Here is a 20,132-nt window from a genome sequence, read left to right on the forward strand (position 1 = left end):
ACTTCAACATGTGTGAGAACACTGTTCCGTGTGAAATCCATCAAACCTCAGAATGGTGAAGTAGAGCAAGGTGTTTTTCACAGCTTCTTCACAGCTTTCATGACATGAGTTTAACCTGTGACGATGCCAGCACTTGTGACATACACACGCGTTCGGGGAGACCCCCTCTACACTGCCACACTCTCCGCTAAGCGGGAGAGGTGTAAAAAAAAGTGTGGCGGGCCGTCCAGTGAGGTCAGGGGTCAGAAAAGTGCCCTTTTCTGCCATTTTCAGACAATAGTGGACACTGGACCGGAGACGTCTGCCGATGCCAGCACTTGTGACATACACACGCGTTCGGGGAGACTTTTGTTTGTAATCAAACAGTAATGGATTACTCTATATTTGTAATCAAATAGTATTGATTACATTGTATTTGTAATCAAAGAGTAATGGATTACTCTATATTTGTAATCATGAAATAACAACCATGACCAATGAGCTGAGGCCATGTTGTCATGACAACACTATGAATATTAATACACAAGAACAATGTCAGACTTTTAAGAATCCATTTATTAAACAATTAAACATCTACAGATGATCATACAATAACATGTGAAGAATGAGATGAATATGGAATGAATATGCAAATAAAAACAACAATAACATAATGATGTAATAATGAATCAATACATGAACAATGAATGATTTGAATGTCATTAATGAATGAATGCAGACATTTAGTAGATGTTTGAATCCACACTGATTTACAGAGTTCAACATGAGAGCAGTGGTGGAAAGTAACTAAGTACATTTACTCAAGTACTGTACTCAAGTACCAATTTGAGGATTTTTTACTTTAGTGGAGTATTTACATGTTTCAATACTTTTACTTCTTACATCTCAGTGGAAAATATTGTACTTTAACTCCACTACAATTATATGAAAACTTTAGTTACTAGTTACTTTGTATATTTAGATTATTATTACAAAACATACATTCACCACTTCAGTTCTATTTAAACTTTGGCTATTTTTTAAAATACTTTTACACATTTTAGATGGGACATTCTGCATTTACTTTTGGTACATTTATTCAAGTACATTTTTGAATTCCAAACTTTTACTTGTAACAGAGTATTTCTACATCGGAGTATTGCAAGCTCACTTGTAGATCTACTATTTTCAAACATAATAGTACTTTTACTTTTGGTACTTTAAGTACATTTTGATGCCAATACTTTTTTACTTTTACTTAAGTAAATTTTGGATTCTGGACTTTTACTGAACAGAGTATTTCTATACTGCAGTAGTGATACTTTTACTTAAGTATAGAATTGGAGTACTTTTTCCACCACTGCAGTAGTGATACTTTTACTTAAGTAAACAAATGAAGTACTTTTCCCACCACTACATGAGAGTAAAGTAGTCAGCCGACAACATGCTCACAGCAGTAGGAGAGGAAAGAGTTAAACATATCAACCCTAGAGTCACTAACATGTGGAGTAACCATGGTGACCTGATGTCCTCCTCACATAGAGACTCTATCTCTGCTCACACAGACGTACTGAGGAGAAGGTAAGGCATAACCAGAACCCAGCATAGAGCGGTTCAGAGAATGTGTTGGTGAAGGTGAAGGTGAACAGGTGAGTCAGTGAGTCTGAGCAGACCTCATAATAGGACAGAGTCCCTAAAGGACAGTCCAGATACACTGCTACTCTCTTAGAGCGCCTAGAGGGACGGAGAGGGAGGACAGTCACCTTACTATTGTGTCTGACACTGTATCTGATATTATAATCATCACAGACCAGACTCCAGGACTTATCATTGCCTCCGAGCCTACAGTCATCACCATATCCTTTCCTACTGATTCCTCCGTAAGTCACTGCTATATCAACCATTCCATTCCTCTCTACCTCCCAGTAACAGCGTCCAGTCAGACCCTCTCTACACAGAACCTGTTCACATTCATCAAACCTGTCAGGATGATCAGGATGATGCTGATCCTCTCTCCTCATCCACACCTTGTTGTTGTTCTCAGACAGAGAGAGGGTCTCGTAGGCTGTGTTTGTGTTCAGTGTGAGACGAGAGAAATCTGATGAGAAAATAACACAATAAACATTAAACACATCATTCACTGAGTGTCACACACGCACGCACGCACGCACACACACACACACACACACACACACACACACACACACACACACACACACACACACACACACACACACACACACACACACACACACACACACACAAAGTAACTAAAGTAATAATTATAGTGAAGTGAAAAGTATAATATCTGCCTCTGAGATGTAGTGGAGTAGAAGTAGAAAGTAGTAAAATAAACTATTTTTGTGTATTCTGATGGCAATAGTTTTACTTTTACTCAAGTAATTTGTTGAACACAGGACATTTACCGTAACAGAGTATTTCTACATTGTGGTATTAATACTTTTACCTATGTAAACAATCTGAGTACTTCTTCCAACACATAGTCTGTCAGGTAGAAACCTTGTAAGTCCAGACTGTTACTTTACAGGAAAAATAAACTGATCCAATGTAGTTATTATTTATTATTAATTAACAGGGGGGTCCCCACATGATTTTGGGGGGTCCTCAGATGACAGTGAAGTGAATTTAAGGAATTTTAATACCTTTTTAACCTAAAATTGTGAAAATAGCGAATCATTGTGAGGCGTTGTGGACTTGTAGATCTGCTATTTTCACAATATTTATCTGTGGAACCGAGTCAAACTAAATGTAATGCCTCAACTCCTAAGATTCTAAGTGCTCGTCAGGGTGGGGGGTCCCCAGGTTCAAATATGATCATTTTGTGGGGTCCCCAGTTCAAATATGATCATTTTCACAGGAGAGGAGAGGAGGGGGAGTAGACCCTGGAACCCCTTCAAGGACCCCTGGGGGTCCCAAAACCCCACCACTGGTCTACTTGTATCCAAACAATGTCACTGTATGAAGGGTTTGTGTAAAAGTAGTTTACTGATCACCTTGTACTCACATTTTAAATAGTCCTTTCTATTTGTGCTCCCTGGAGGCACTGATGGTAGTGAGTCATTGACTGGAGGCACTGATGGTAGTGAGTCATTGACTGGAGGCACTGATGGTAGTGAGTCATTGACTGGAGGCACTGATGGTAGTGAGTCATTGACTGGAGGCACTGATGGTAGTGAGCCATTGACTGGAGGCACTGATGGTAGTGAGTCATTGACTGGAGACTCTGTAAACACAAGAAGTCATTTGATATCATGATCTAATCTACAAAGTATGCATACATTAGTGTGTTTGGAAATATACACTGTCACAATAGAATATGCAAAAATCTGATTGATACATCTGGATCACATGACTCCAGAGATCATGTGTATTCATTCATGTGAGTTTTGAACAAAACAAATGACAAAATAAAAAATATGAACGAGTAAGTATTGTGTTTTGAAATGAATCGTCCAGGCTTCAGATCAACATCAACATTTAAATAGAAATAAACATACTTGGAGCTGCTGTGGGATGGAGAAGAGCTGTGGCTGCAGGTTCTGTAGACCCTCTGCCTGTAGATGGAGAATCTGTCTGCATTGGTCCTGGTTTAAGGAAATTAAAATGATTTTAGGTCAAGACAAATGGACAACAGAGCCTTTTCTCCTCTTTAACCCATTAGGACCGGGAAAGAAACGCATCTGTGTAATTTTTAGATTTCTTTGGTTATTCAAAAATAGCAGATATACAATCTCATAGCGCGGCACTGAGTGCCGCGCTATGAGCTTGTATATCTGCTATTTTTTGAAAAATCATGAATATTTGTGCAAATCTTTGAATATATATTTAATAGTGAACATTTGTAACTCAAATCTTTGTTTCTGGGGGGTCCTTGGACCAACATATTTTACAAATGTTTGCTTTAAAAAATATATATATTTAAAGATTTCCACAAATGTTCACGATTTTTCAAAAATAGCAGATCTATGAGCGTGTAGATCTGCTATTTTGGAATAGCCAAAAAAATCTAAAATGACAGATCGTTCCAGGATTGAATGGGTTAAGCAATGTGAATTAATTTAGTCATTATACACAGACTAAAGTAAAGAATCACATCATGCATTGTGGAATAGCCATCCCTATAATGAGGCCGTAGTGTTCTGTGATGTTTATGGGAGTTAAATAGATAGTTTACGTACCTGGTGGTTGTACACACTCCTCCTGTCTGTTCACAGAGTCCTGGAGTAATGGCATTACACACATATTAGATTACTGATTACATTTAAGGTCACAAGTACAGAAACACATTTCCAACAATGAATAAACTGATAAAGTCTGAGTTTCTTTATCACAATTTTAACTTCACAACTCACACTTCCAACTTGTGTTGGTATGTTGTCAAGAAAAACTATACAAGTGTTTCTGAGATGTACAGTTAAAAATCATAAAGTCACAAGTAAGGCCTTTTTCATAAAATGTTATAGTGGGCTTCCATCAATAAACTACTAAAAGTTGTTCTGAGTTTGAAAACGCAGCTAGAAAAATGTGTACCTACCAGCTTTGTCAAGGTTTCATCGACAGCAGCTCGGATTCCCTTCTGATGCTTTGAGAAAACACGACCTGTCACTTCAGTGCATTCTGAAACCATCATATGACAGGACAAAGATATTTAGTCATTTGACAATGTAAATGAGCAGAATGATGTACCTCTGTACCAGCGTGAATGTTGTGCGTACATAACAAGATATGCACTAGGTCTAATTCTTTCACATGAATTACATGTATGACATTTTTTAAATCAGTTTAGTACAATTTGGATACTACTGTATAAATCATATTGACAAAGTATTTTAGATATATTTTGGCGACAAAACAACATCCCACTTGAATCCTTTCAGCTACATAAAGTACCGGCATGGCGATCTCAGAGAATCTGAAACTGTTTTTCTTTTCTACCAAAAACTTGTTTGTGTTTATATCATACAGTATATTTGAAGTTTTTAAATGTACAAAACATGACAGAAATATATTTTGGACACATTATTGAAGTGTTTGAAGTCAATTAACATTGAGCAGGAAGCTCGTAGTGTGCTCCCATTTCATGACTTTCCCTAAAAACGTTATATCTGTGTAAGAATGTCAATTCACCTTTGAATGTGGGCCTCTCAGTGGGATCCTTGTCCCAGCACCTCTCCATGAGGTCAACCAGCTTGTCTAATCCATCTGCTTTGCTCCGATCAATTTTGTGAAGATCAGGTCTGTCTCCCTTAATAATCCTGAAGGTCAGCACGTAATGATTCACCCCTAAAACAAATACAGAACAGATATTTGTATATGCGTGCGACTGTGCGTGTGCACGTACATGCGTGCGTAAGGTTCAAAATGTGAATACATAGTTATGAATGAGTACATAGTGGTTGTTATGTACATAGTGGTATAAATAATAATAATAATAAATTTGTTTAGCACTTTTCTCAAAGTTTACACATTGCTTTACACAGCAAATATGACAAATAAAAACAGATAGTTGAAGGCTCATAAATATCACAAATCAAGCATGTTGATTGTAAGTGAAATTCCTTTTTCTACAACCACTGGACTTAACTCCATTCATTTCATACTTAATGTATGTGTGCTGCTGTATACATTCATCTCATACTTACTGTATGTGTGCTGCTGTATACATTCACATGAAATAGTGGACCATTTACCTGCTAGATAGGGCTCCCAATTTCCAGTAAGAAGGGTCCATAGGAGTATGCCGTAACTAAATAAAAAATATATTTAAAAAAAGGTTTGAAACTGTTTTCACATAATAAATAAATGTAATGACTATATCGACAGCATTCCTTCAAGAGTTTACCTGTAAACATCATAAGAGCGGACAGGACGGTAGTTTTCCTGTTCAAAGGCCTCTGGGGCAGTGTAGAATAGAGTGCCTCCTTCTTCACCTTTGTTGCTGGTATTCAAAACACTGGTGGACACCATAGAGAGGCCAAAATCGGCTAACTATTAAAAGAAAGAGGATAAAAGAGCATTTAAGGCCTTCCTGCTTTGATTGAAGCCCAGTGAAGAGAAGCAGTGACAAATGGCATGGCAATATGCATCATGGTCTGAAATCTGAACCAAAACCTTGAGGTTACGTTGTTGTTGTTGTGTGTGTGTGTGTGTGTGTGTGTGTGTGTGTGTGTGTGTGTGTGTGTGTGTGTGTGTGTGTGTGTGTGTGTGTGTGTGTGTGTGTGTGTGTGTGTGTGTGTGTGTGTGTGTGCATACCTTGACTTCTAAGTGGGCATCCAGTAGTACATTGTCTGGTTTCAGGTCCGAGTGCACAACCGGTGGCTTCTTGCTGTGAAGGAAGTTCATGGCCACGGCCACCTGGTTGGCCAGACGGAAAGCCAAGGGCCAGGGTGCAGGCCCAGCCAGGGCCTTCTGGAGGGTCAGCAGGGAGCCTCTCTCCATCAGCTCCATTACTATGCCATGCATCTCCATACAGGCCAGCTTAGGGACAGGGGGAATGCCCTGGTACATCCCATAGACCTTGGGCACAAACTGGTGGGCGACAGCGTCCATGTGACGAGCCTCTCGCCCCAGAGCGGTGGACAAGGTGTCAGAGCTACAGTTTAGGAGGAGAAAGACAGCAGTTACAATCAGTGGTGTAAAGTAACTAAGTACATTTACTCAAGTACTGTAATTAAGTACATTTTTAGGTACTTTTACTTTACTGGGGTATTTTTTATTTTTTTTTGTTTTACTTCTACTCCATTACATCTCAGAGGCAAATATTGTACTTTTACTCCACTAAATTATTTGAAAACTTTAGCTACTAGTTACTTTGCAGATATAAATGATTACGTTATAAAACATACATTAACCACTTCAGCCCTATTTTATACCTAGGCTATTTGAAAATAGCAGATCTACAAGCTCACAACATGTCGCATCGCGAGGCGTTGTGAGCTTGTAAATCGGCTGTTTTCAAACATTTTTGTACTTTTACTTTAGGTACTTTAAGTACATTTTGATGCCAATACTTTTGTACTTTTACTCAAGTACATTATACTTGTAAGAGAGTATTTCTATATTGCAGTATTGATACTTTTACTTAAGTAAAACATTTGAGTACTTTTTCACCACTGGTTAGAATCCAGTTATGTGAGGCTGACTTTGATAGGACTGAATATTGTATGTGATTGATTAGAGTGAAAGAATCAACCATGTTGCTGATAAAAGTCCTGTAATAATTTTTTTTTTTTAAATATCATATTCATCATACCCAACATAAAGCAGCTTGATGGCAAGGTCAAAGCCCCAGTCCTTGTGGCTGGCCTTGTAGACACATCCAAAGCCCCCGGAGCCCAGCTCTTTCCAGTTCTCCAGACTTTCATCGCCAATCGTCTCTCTGTCCGGGGCTGCCATCTCTCCACCACAGATTCAAATCTAGAGGGCAGTAAGGCATAGGCAAAATTAATATGACATATTTCCATACTGAAGCAACCAATGAATCACATACACGTACAGTACTTTTCTGCTGACAATGAAGCGTTCAATGACAAAGTTTCCTCTGGCGATAGGGTTGCATAGTGCTGATGCTTTGTCAACCCATTCAATCCGGGGACGCATCTCTGTCATTTTAGATTTCTTTGACTGTTCAAAAATAGCAGATCTACAAGCTCATAGCGCGGCACCGAGTGCCGCGCTATGAGCTTGTAGATCTGCTATTCTTTGAAAAATCGTGAAAATGTGAACAAATCTTTGAATATATATATATATGTTTTTAAAGCTGAACCTTTGTAACCCAAATATTTGCTTCTGGTCGATTCTACAAATGTCTTCTAAATACTAACAGTTTTGTTTTTTTAAACTTGCTATAATCAGTGGATCTCGAACTTTTTCATGTCAAGGACCCCCAAAATGATTTGATTTTGCCACGGACCCCCATCTCAAAACATGTTGTTCCTTATGTCTTAGCCGCTCTCTTAAAGGCTTCCAGGTTACAAGTCCACCTTCGTAATATATTCATTAATTCATTTATAGGCACTAGTTTTTGGGGCCTTTGCCAGGGTTTTGACTGGTGTGTGTGTGTGTGTGTGTGTGTGTGTGTGTGTGTGTGTGTGTGTGTGTGTGTGTGTGTGTGCGTGCGTGTTCAGTATGCATTGTCAGTGTGCTTGATAAGAAGTCTCAACATGGCAGCAAAGCCAATCAAATCCAGTGGTTGGATCCTTTGATGATGACGTGTGTCATTGTCATTGTAAACTGATTAATGATTGGGTCATTAGGTGATGATGTCATTGTAACCTGATTGAATCATCAGATGTGTCTATATGTATATGTGTCATTAGAATGCAGTACAGGCCGTATGTCAGTTACCTTCCATTAAACACACAGAGAAAATTAAAAAGTAAATCACTGTATTTTAAAGATGTCTGAAATGTTTAAACGTACCTGAAAATGTATTTTCTGTTTATATAAGAGCTGGAGAGACAAGGAGACTCATGTCACTGAACAAACACTTAGCAATGATCAGAATATAGTGCTTTAACCTTTTAACAAGAAATGCTATGTTTTAACCACAACATACCACTTATCCTACATTTAAAGGGATAGTTCACCCAAAACAAATCTTTTGTTCTATGGATCAGTCACCCCATGGACACTTGAATTCATGGATATTGTTTAGTTTTTGTCAATAATTAGATGACCAGTGGACCGATAGGCATCATTTGATGACCGGCAGCGGTTCCGGTAGGAGACACAAAGAGTCTCCTACCGGAACCGCTGCCGGTCATCAAATGATTGGCTTAGGAATGAGACAATGGGGGTGTGGTCTTCATGGAGTGACTGATCGATAGAAAAACATTATTTTGGGGGTGACCTTTCCCTTTAAGTAAAAGTAGCAATACCACAATGTAGAAATGTTAAATACTAGTACAAAAGTATTGGCATCAAAATACTTAAAGTACCAAAAGTAAAAGTACTAATTTTGCAGAACATTTTCACAATTGGTCAAGATCAGTAATAATAAATCTAAAAAGTAACTTTTAATTAAAGTTTTCAAATAAGTGTAGTGGAGTAAAAAGTACAATATTGCCAAAGGCATGAGGCAAGAGACCCGTCTATTGTAGCGACAATGTTTAGTTTGTATTTCAGACCAAAAACAATATGAAGCAAAGCCTAAAGTGAAGCTCTACATTTACTTACATTAAATAACTATTGAATGAAATACAAGTTCACTGAGCAGCCTTTATTTAGGATAAAGAGTTAAGGATAACGAGTTGACAGAGCGGCTTAGCTAGCATACAATGTTGCCATTATATATAAACACTCACTTAAATGGCAAAAGGAAAAGGCCAAGACAATTCTTCTTACTTACTTGATTTATCTTGAGAAGGATATCCAACAGCGGCTGGGTAGAAGAAACTAACAGCTTCTCAAAAGTAACTTTTGTAGTAATTATAACAGCTCACCCGTTCGGTCAAGTCCTCAAGGCTTAATGTATGAACTGAGGTTCATGATGTACTATTTATACTGTAGGCTATGTGCTGCCCTCTCTTTCTCTTTGATTCGATCATTTACAGTTCTCTGACAATCACATTGATCAAAGGCCAGTAGTACTATACTTTCACTTCTACTCCACTACATCAGAGGAAAATATGGTACTTTCACTCCACTACAATTATTTGAAAACTTTAGTTAGTAGTTACTTTATAACTTTATCATTACATTATAAAATATACATTAACCGCCATATGTTGTACCTTGGCTAATTCAAAATAGTTGATCTACAAGCTGACAATGCATCGCATCACGACACGTTTTCTCTCTCTCTCTCTCTCTCTCTCTCTCTCTCTCTCTCTCTCTCTCTCTCTCTCTCTCTCTCTCTCTCTCTCTCTCTCTCTCTCTCTCTCTCTCTCTCTCTCTCTCTCTCTCTCTCTCTCTCGAACAAAACAATAAAAAGAAAACTACGTTGGTACAATTATTATAACAAAGAATAAAGATGTGTGTAAACAGAGCCGTGTTACAATGCAACTTATAGAAAGCTATCTTGCAAAACCAGTCAAATTGTGCATTTTCTGTCAGAAAAAAAGTTATACATCCAAGTAGGAAAAGTCAGCTTGGGAAAAACATTTGAAACAAATGGCATTAATATTTGTTTATGTAAGTTTTGCTTTCACTTCACTTTGAATAAAACCTTTGGGACAAAGAGCAGAAAAGTTTTCATAATGTATATCAGTGGTTCTCAACCTGTGGGTCGGGACCCCCCCCACATATGACAGTGAAGTGGCAAATTAAAGACTTGTAAGATCCTTTTAATACCTCAAACAAAAAGAAATAAAGAAAAGAAAAAGACCATTACTGCATCAAAGGTGATCAACAAACTATACTATAGAAACTGGTCAAACATATTGGCCACTTTGTCAAATAGTGTAAGAAAGAGGGAACAACTGTGAAAATGTCCGATCTACAAGCTCACAACGCCTCTGGTTTATCTGTGGGACCAAGTCTAACTAAGTGCTTGTCAGTGTGTGTCACAACATTAGATTGTAGGCTAACTATCAGCAATGCAGCCTATAGCTGTGTGCAGTGTTATGTCATCTGTATCCACAGAATAATTGAAGACCACTTTGCAAAAAGCAGTGGTGGAAAAAGTACTCAAATGTTTTACTTAAGTAAAAGTATCAATACTGCAATGTAGAAGTACAGTACAGTTACAAGTTAAAGTCCGGAATTAAAAATGCACTTGAATAAAAGTACAAAAGTATTGGTATCAAAATGTGCTTAAAGTACCAAAAGTAAAAGTACTAAAATGTTTGAAAATAGCAGATCTATGATGCGACGCGTTGTGAGCTTGTAGATCAGCCATTTTCAAATAGTATGTGACGGTTGCAGCCAAACTGACATTGACATGCTGTGGTAATGTAGAGGTGCCTGTATTTTCATTTAATGACACTTTAGGTAATAAAAACAAGGATTAAAACTGTTTTTTATTATTATTTGTTTTTATAATGCTGTACAGAACCCACATGGTAAAAGGAAAATAAGTTGTACAGGAATACAGTGATCAGCTTTAGGCCTACAGTTAAGCTTATTTGATAAATGAAAGGTTTTTGGAGTAAAGTCCATTAATTAGCATTTTAAATGCACATTATCCAATCAAGAAGCTAAAGCTATCTGTGTTTACCTGAAAGCATGCCAACAAAGACAAAGATAAATGAATCATCTTTGACCACATTCAGACTCAGATGATAATCTGGTGGGTATTGGCTAACTGTTAAGTATGGTGACATGTAATGTATATTTATAGTACAATGCAATAATAAGGTTATCCATTATTTTGGGTGCTGATACAGTATGCTCAGTATTTTTGCTTTACATTATATCTGTATAGGTGACAAGCTGCCCCTTCTTTTCACTGCTAATGGTAGTGATTCCTTGTATGTAAACAACAACGTATTTACATGGTCATTTCTGTTCAAAATCCAGCCTAGTCAGCCCGGTTGAGCGTGCTGACGGTAGAGCTCATCTCGCACGCACGCACGCACGCACGCACGCACGCACACACACACACACACACACACACACACACACACACACACACACACACACACACACCCCCACCCCCCTATAATTTCAGGTCTGAACAGTAAGCACTCTTGGGGCTGCATGGTGATACAGACCTGGATTCATACTAGTGGAAAATACACTAAAAATGGCTTCATAAACGGGAATGGTTCCCATTAGTTTTCATAGGCTTTCATTACAGAGTTAACCCAGGAGTAAATGGGGCTTTATTTAGAAATCCGCTACAGAAGTGGTTCCCAACCTCTTTATTGGTATCACAATGAAAATACTAGGAGTCAATTATTTGGGGCCCACGGGTTGGGAATTGCTGTGCTATGGTTAACCACATGAACCCTAGTGTCCCTATTGTTGGGCAAACTTTTGACAAAAACAAAAACAACCGATCTGTAGGCTCACAACGTGTCTCTAGCTTGTAGATCAGTTATTTAACGAAAAAGGGCCCTGGGGGACCCCGGTCAAGAATGTATAGGGCTTAAGACGTCAGGGGTCTTCAACGTTTTCAGGCCAAGGTGAGAGAGAGATGAAGCTCTTTTTTCCCCCCTCTACACCTATAACTCTTTGGCAAAAAATAGCCAATCTACAAGCTCACAACGCGATCTGCTATTTTTGGCTAAAGTTCTCCTCAGAAAAGGGATGCTAAGGTTCAAGTGGTTAATGTAAAAAGACACATAAGATTTGGCGGACCCCCTGTAGTAACTGGACGACGATTGTTTCATGCAATCAATTCCATATTGTTTCGGGGTTTCTCTGGTTTCAGGTCATTCACCGTCCTCTTGTTGGCTAGTGAGGCGCGTCCTAGCGAGACCTGACAGAATGGGTTTCACTGGGTTTAGTTTCACTGGGTTTGACTAAAACTAAATCAACATTTGCTGTCAAAATCAACACTGATGGCTGGATGGATGGATTGATAGATGGATGGATGGACGGACGGATGGACTGAGTAGGTAGAATGAAAGAGAGGAGAGAGAGAATTCTACCTGCAATGTTTAAGACATTCGATGACTCTCTGTCAAAATGTACGCATGTATTATTATTATGTATGTATGTGATAATATATGTATTTATATAGCACCTTTCATACATATCTCTGCTGTCCAGCCAGAAACTGCTAACTCCAAAACGCAGTATTGCTTTGTTTTTTTATATTTTTAAAACAAAGCAATACTGCCTCATCAAAGTTGGTATAGTAACTTTATATATTGTCAGATACTTGCATGTGTCATTATATTATCAACACTTTAACCAAATCGCGGGTAAATCAACACTTTACCCAGCGCAAGTGGAGTTAGCAGTTTCAGACGAGCAGAAATCAAGCTGAAGTGGAGTTAGGTGTCCAAACAACAATAGCTCCACTCGCTGCTAAGGGAGAGGTTTCTGAAGGGTACAAATTCTCAAAAGCTAACAATGGATCTCCAAGCTCACAATGCACCACAACAACGTGTGAATTAATGCCCTGATGCTTCATGCCACTTATTATATAGGCCTACAATAATAAACAGGACTTTAAATATTACAATAACTTCTGCAAAGAGGTAGTAGAATAGCGCGACAGAAATGCTATGAACGCCTTTCTTCTTGTCACATTGCTCTCCTCATTAAACACTTAATAGATTTTAGAAATATAATTACTTGTTTTCATAACATTAGCGTCAGTGCTAAGTTTGATAAACAGGTACACTGCATAGTTTTAACAGACTACGGGGAGCTTGTTTACGTGGTCCTCCTCCTCGTTCACTGCGCAACGCGCTCTACTCATGCTGTTGAAAAGCAGCTCTGTAGAGGAGAGGGGGGAGTTGTTTGTTTTTGACGGACAGTTTGAGGATCCAATGGAGTTGGGAGTTTTCGTCAGAGGCGCTTTTTAATACTTTTCATTGGTTCAAATGTTTTGATATTTTACACAGACCTAAAGGGTGTTCAATAGCCTTGATTTATGAAAAAAAAAAAAAAAAACTGAAAATGGAGTTAGCTGGTCCTGGCTGAACACCGACGATATACAATGTATGTAATTCAAAGTGCTTTAGACAAAAAAGAGAGAAAGGAAAATCATGAATTGAATAAACTAAAAAATAAATAAACTGTGATTTAACTATTCGCCTGGAGTTTACTTCTCAGTGGCTGCTGTTACATGGACAGTTTCATTCGGAATGAATACACTTCTATTCGGAATGAATGAATGGATGAATTCATTCAGAATAGAAATGCTCATGTAAACAACTCCATTGGAATAGAATATTCCATTCCAGTCTGATCCACGGCCGCTCCATGGTCGCTGGATTTTGACCCGGGGCAATGTGTTTTACGGCGACATACTCCGCATTCAACCCGTGTGCGCACCGCGCGCTACTCGGCGCAGAAAGAGGGTGTTCGTCACAGTGAATGAGTTACAGCATGTTTCAAAGCTTTTTCATAATAATACAAGAAAAACGTGACACTCGGCATAATAGTAGCTTATACTTTCTACTTAAGTATATTTTAAGGCCAATACTTTTGTACTTTTGCTATAAATGAGCGTGCCTTGTTTCATAGACTGTAGTGTTGCCCTCTCTCTCTCTCTCCATTTATTATTATAATGACCATGAGCAGTCCGGTGTTGATGTATTATTATTTATTATTATAATGACCATGTGCGAATGCGCGATGACGCCATCGTACCTACGTGAGAGATGTGACAAATAGTATAGGCTAGGCTACGTTTTACCGTGTCTGGTACCAATACAAAAAAATAAACTGGTCTGAACTTGTAGATCTGCTACTTTTGCATTAAAACGGCGATAACAAAAGGAACACAGGCTTGCAACGCATACAACGCTGCCTGGCCAGGAGTCGGTGCGTTGCTTACCGGCCTGCCTACGACCTATAGACCTCCGCCGCGGAGGCACAAGGGGGCTATTGCCTCCTCCCCATGCCCACCAGGGGAAGCTCTGCTCCGGGTAGTGGCCCCTGGTCCATGCCCGGGCGTAGGCGGGAACCACTTTGCGCATGTCAAAAGTTATATTCCGAATGAATGCTTTGGTCATGTAAACGAGGAATACTTTTATTCAGGTTACATGTAAACAGGTGAGTGGATCAGATTCCTCTATTCAGAATGAGTTCATTCTGAATTAATTCATTCTGAATGAATACATGATGGTCCATGTAACTGTGGCCAATGTGAGCTTGTAGATCGGCTATTTTCAATTAGCCGATGCATAGGTTTTAAGGCTTGTTTTCCTAGACCTGGTTGCTTATTTCTCTCACAAAATATGGCAACGCTGCAACATGAACGTAACAACTTGTTTGGATAGATGAAAAGTGACCAAGAGAAGAGAAGGGAACACAAAGTAGAAGTCTGCACTATAGTACTGAGTCTGTGTGTTAAGAGGGACAGCTATGGATTCACATGCCTACTTAACGACCAACGAGGAATATCTACTGACTGGACTGCTAACATTACAGTTGTGTGTCTGTGATGAGATCACGGCCGGCCTGCGACCAAAACAAATGGTGAGTTATGAACAGAACTGACTATGGCTGGAGGTGGTCAACGTGAAATCACACAAAGACACTCGACTTGATGTTTTGAGGGAGAAAATAAGAATAAATGAATTTTAAAAAATTGCACTTAAGTCTCTCTTTGTGCTCTCCCACTAGGCGCCCGTGGAACAGCCTGTCCATATTAGAGCTGCTCAGTCTATAAATATATTTAAATCACTATTGAAGACATGCTTCTTTTCTTTGGCCTTTGAGCACAGCTGAGACTAGCTAGCACTATACATTATCACTTTGAAAGACAGACAAAAAGACAGACAGACAGAAAGAAAGACAGAAAGAAAGAAAGAAAGAAAGAAAGACAGAAAGACAGAAAGAAAGAAAGATTGATTCCTACCTTGAGCTGTCTTCTTCCATGTATCGGCCTCACATCGTCCAACTCTGTGTCGTGCGGTCGGTCACACCTCTGGACGGTGGTTCTCAACCAGTGGTCCGGGGAACACCAGTGGTCCGTGAGGGGGGTTCCAGGTGGTCCCCAGCTAAATGATGGAGAGAGCTGGTAACCAAATGGACCTTATTAGATCTTTATCTCTTGAGAGTGTAAAATGAAACCAAATGGACCCGTAAGGGTCCATTTGGTTTCATTTTACACTCTCAAGAATGACTCAAAATTATTTTTCTCTATGCATTAGTCACCCCATGGAGACTTGAATTTATGGATATTTGTTTCAGTCTTTGTCACATTCCTAAAACAATAATTTGATGACCTAGCATGCAGTTTAACCTGTGACCTGTGTAGCATGCAGTTTAACCTGTGACCTGTGTAGCATGCAGTTTAACCTGTGACCTGTGTAGCATGCAGTTTAACCTGTGACCTGTGTAACATGCAGTTTAACCTGTGACCTGTGCACACATAGGAGCCAACCAGTGCTCGAGGACCTGCCTGTTTGCTTTCACAGGAGAAATTGCCCTTCTCTTATTTAAATATCGGTCTTGTTGAACCACAGTTGCTCTCCACCCTGCTCTCTTTCAATACAATGTAGGTTAGGTCACTTTGTTTGAAAACGCTGAAAACGTTTTAGTTGAGCTTGGCAGTCTCTGTGTTTCTTGTTAAAACCAACGAAAATAGCTAAATAAGTTGTCAGCACTCGCTATGCAACACTTTTTAAAAACACGCAGCTGAAGAAGGAAATGTAAATGTTTCTCAGATATATACATACTGATGCGCTACGGGCCACACTCCAAGAGGGGAGTGTGTCCTTTGTTCAGTATATCCTATTGTCCAGAGGGTACATACACGACATTAAACCAGGATCACATCAGCTCAAGATCAGCATATTTATTAACTTCAATGCAGCAATACACAGGAACAACACTGTGAGATATGTGAACCAATAATGCAAGATAGGTAAAATCAAATACTCAACGTATCAAAGGTTTTGCTTCGTAAAGGCTCAAGAGCGATTAGTCCACACAGGGAAAGGATCGGGAGGCGCCTTGCATGCACGAACCACAGAGTCAGTAAAACCAAAGTCTGTAGGATCGCGGAGAATTCTAATGTAACAGGATGTGTAATGCTACTATATACTACAGGAAACCAGTGAGGGGCCATCCCCAAAAAGGGAGTTTGGATTGGATAGTTTAGAAATGCACGTCAGTGTCATAAGGTGTGCTAAGTGGTTTCCGTGTTGTTCTCAAGTCTGTTAGGGCACACGTGGAGCCAAGACAGCAAGGGTTAAGAGGTGCATGTCAACTTTCTAGCAAAAAACACCACTATGCATACGGTGCAGACAGGATGTGGACAGGTGGGAAAGTTCAGTTAAAGTTCAGACAGTTTAGCATTTACTTTTCAGCCTACGCCTCGTATACTGTTTTTAACCAATTTTAGGTAGTTTTAGTCAATGTTATGTTCATAAGGTGAAATGGAAATTTCCACTTGTCGTGACACTTGACACAAAATGTAGAACGTGACACAAAATGTAGAGGCCCAGAAAATGTAAAGTGATGTTCAGTCTTTAAAATGGATGCTGATAAAATATGTGCCATATTTTCCCATCAATACGTATGTAAGTGTGAAGTGTGGTTTACATTTAGACTATGCAAGTAACACTCAAAAGTGTGAACTTGCTACAGTAGGTTCTGTTGACAGGCTTTTTATTAGGGCTTATCTATGAATCATTATCATTCACATTTGTAATTATATGAAGTATAGTACACATGTATTCATTTAGCAACCTGCTGATTGGTCTGAATGATGAAAACACAGCGTGACATCATGACACTGCTGACTAAGTGTTTCTCACCTGGTGTACATGCTTTATTGTGTGTTCAGTGAGATCTGTGATCTTCTTATCGGGCCTTCAGCATCATGTATCCTTTTGTCTGCGTGTGTGTGTGTGTGTGTGTGTGTGTGTGTGTGTGTGTGTGTGTGTGTGTGCGTGAGTGTTTGTTTGCTCAAATACACCACTGACCTAAATAAAGAAAAGTATGCATGCACACACACACACACACACACACACACACGTGTCATCAATAATTAGGGTTAACCTGAGCACACCTGAAGTTGAGAAGAGAACGTGTGAAGAGGTGAGAAGAGGTGTCTGTGTCTGTGTGTGCGCGTATGCGTGTGTGTGAGTGAGTGAGTGAGTGAGTGAGTGAGTGAGTGAGTGAGTGAGTGAGTGAGTGAGTGAGTGAGTGAGTGAGTGAGTGAGTGAGTGAGTGAGTGTGTGTGTGTGTGTGTGTGTGTGTGTGTACATGCGTGCGACACAGAGACGTGGGAGAGAGAAGGATGCTGGATGCTCTTACAGACCACATGGGTTGTGGTTTAGTGACCACGGAGCCACACGCACGCACGCACACGCGCACACACACACACACACACACACACACACACACACACACACACACACACACACACACACACACACACACACACACACACACACACACACACACACACACACACACACACACACACACACACACACACACACACACAACGGTTTGCGTCTCCACCTCCCCTTCCTGTACTTTGAAGCCAGAGTGTTCCTGTGTCCATTCCTCCATGGGCTCCACTGGCACACGCACACACTCTATGGGGTAAGTGATGCACTCACACTGCTGTTAGTGTTTAATCAGTGCCACCACGTTATTTGACAGTAAGGGACAACCTGTACACTGTCACTTACTGTCAAATGATCATGACAAATGAACTGAATCATGACAGATGAACTGCACTATGATTGCACTAGTTTTAGTTTGACTATGAAGTACTTATTTATTTTCTAAAGAGTTTTGTAGGATATATGTAGTATTGTAGGATGTTCTTTCTGTCTTGTCTGTTATTTTCTGTCTTTTTAAATGCTGCCCCTGGGAGCTGAGCTCCAAGAGTTCCTATGCATTTATACAAATTAAGTCTATTCTATTCTATTCTATAACTTCAGCAGACGCACAGGCATTCATGTAACTTGATAGGAAAGATCAACAAGCTGCCCCAGAAAGGTTATTAACTTTTGGGTCAAAAATGTCATATAATTATACAGTATAACGTTGCTGTCGGGCAGAAACCTTTCATGTCCATATTTTAACTTTTTATGTTTTTTTTTGTAAACCATAACAAGTTTGGTTTGGCATCACACTACAGTGTCACACAAAAGCAACAAAAATAGCAGATCTACAAGCTCAAAACGTGTTGCAAAGCGACGAGTTTAGAGCTTGTAGATCTGCTATTTTTGATGTTTTTTTTATCTGAAATTCAAAACAGTTTTGGCCGTATGAGGTTTCCACCCGACAGCAACGATATGAACCTCAGAAAACATGCCTCACATGACATGCAGACATAGCGTCTGGGGGAATGTTTTCAGCACCGTATACTAAGCCGCCGGACACTAAACCAAGCATGGCTTTATGGTTCAGACAGAGAAACCAAACCGGAGCTCTTTGGCAGTGCAAGGTTAGTGCTTTGTTAAGCCCTACATAGTTCAGCACACCACTAACAGCAAAAATAGATCTGCTATTTTCGAGGATTATCTGCTATTTTTGCCATTTTTGATTATATATATACTTTTTTTTTTTTAAATCTATCCTAGTCTCAATACTTCTTTTGTTTTTGAAATTTGGGGAAGTTTTAAACTATTTCACCTATTACGACATGCCCAAAATAGAACGCGTTTGTGTGAGCTTGTATATCGGCTATTTTCATTCAATTTACGATAAAATACACAGGGCTTAATGGTTTAAATAACTGGCATAGTAGGCTACAAAAGAATGGATGGAATGTACAACAGTCCAGCCACAGGAAGCCGGCGGAGATGAGGCTGAAACATCTGATAAGGATGCGTGAGGAGGGAAAAGAAACACAGGCCTGCTAGAGGGGTCCGAGGGTCTGTCCTCTGTGGAGACGGCTGCCTGCTACACTGTGTCATTGTGACAATGGCTTGTGGCTCAGGATCCCCGGGGGGGGGGGGGGGGGTCTCCAAATGATTGTGGGGGGTCCCCAGATGATTTGCTTGATGTGCAACATTGTTTTCTTCTCACTCAACAGTAAAGAAACCAACATACAGTATAACTGTATACAGGGTATACACATTTCTAAAGTGACAATTTAAAGGACGACTTCACCGCTTTTCAACCTATCTTCATATAATTGGTCCTCACTAATACTCATGATAAAATGGTAAAAAAAAATCTACTCGGTCTGTGTCTCAGGAGGGCTGGTAGAGTCCGGTCTACCAGTGACATCATCAATGGGGAATCCAAGCTAACATAAACTGCAGGCTTTCTATTCCTGGAAAGTTGTAATGCAATAAAAGAAGCCATTGCTCTCGTGTTAATAAAAATCTAAATAAAAAATGTGAAATCTTGTTGGGAAAAAAAATCATGCCTAACGATGATGTCACTGGTACGGTTTCTGGACTGTCCACAGCCCTCCTATGACACACAGACCAAGTAGAAAAAAATTGTACCATTTTATCATGAGTATTAGTGAGGACCAATTATATGAAGATAGGTTGAAAAGCGGTGAAGCCGTCCTTCAAGGACCTTTCTAATACCTCTAAAATGAAAATAATAATAATAAATAACACCAATAATGCGTAAAAGTAATC

The 20,132-nt window shown here is 39.5% G+C and overlaps 1 protein-coding gene across 1 annotated transcript; it reads right to left on the reverse strand.

Annotated features, from left to right (window-relative positions):
• Positions 1 to 4,170: 4,170 nt before the first annotated feature.
• LOC311054182 (receptor-interacting serine/threonine-protein kinase 3-like) lies at positions 4,171 to 7,395 on the reverse strand (the record flags this gene model as incomplete). Its single annotated transcript, XM_084070060.1, has 7 exons — positions 4,171 to 4,218; positions 4,535 to 4,617; positions 5,128 to 5,283; positions 5,691 to 5,746; positions 5,843 to 5,988; positions 6,253 to 6,592; positions 7,253 to 7,395. 7 exons carry the CDS (start codon positions 7,393 to 7,395, stop codon positions 4,171 to 4,173), a joined length of 972 nt encoding a protein of 323 aa, XP_083926186.1.
• Positions 7,396 to 20,132: the final 12,737 nt, after the last annotated feature.

This window comes from Gymnoscopelus microlampas (genome assembly GCF_963454915.1).
Source record: "Gymnoscopelus microlampas genome assembly, chromosome: 2".
Taxonomy (NCBI): domain Eukaryota; kingdom Metazoa; phylum Chordata; class Actinopteri; order Myctophiformes; family Myctophidae; genus Gymnoscopelus; species Gymnoscopelus microlampas.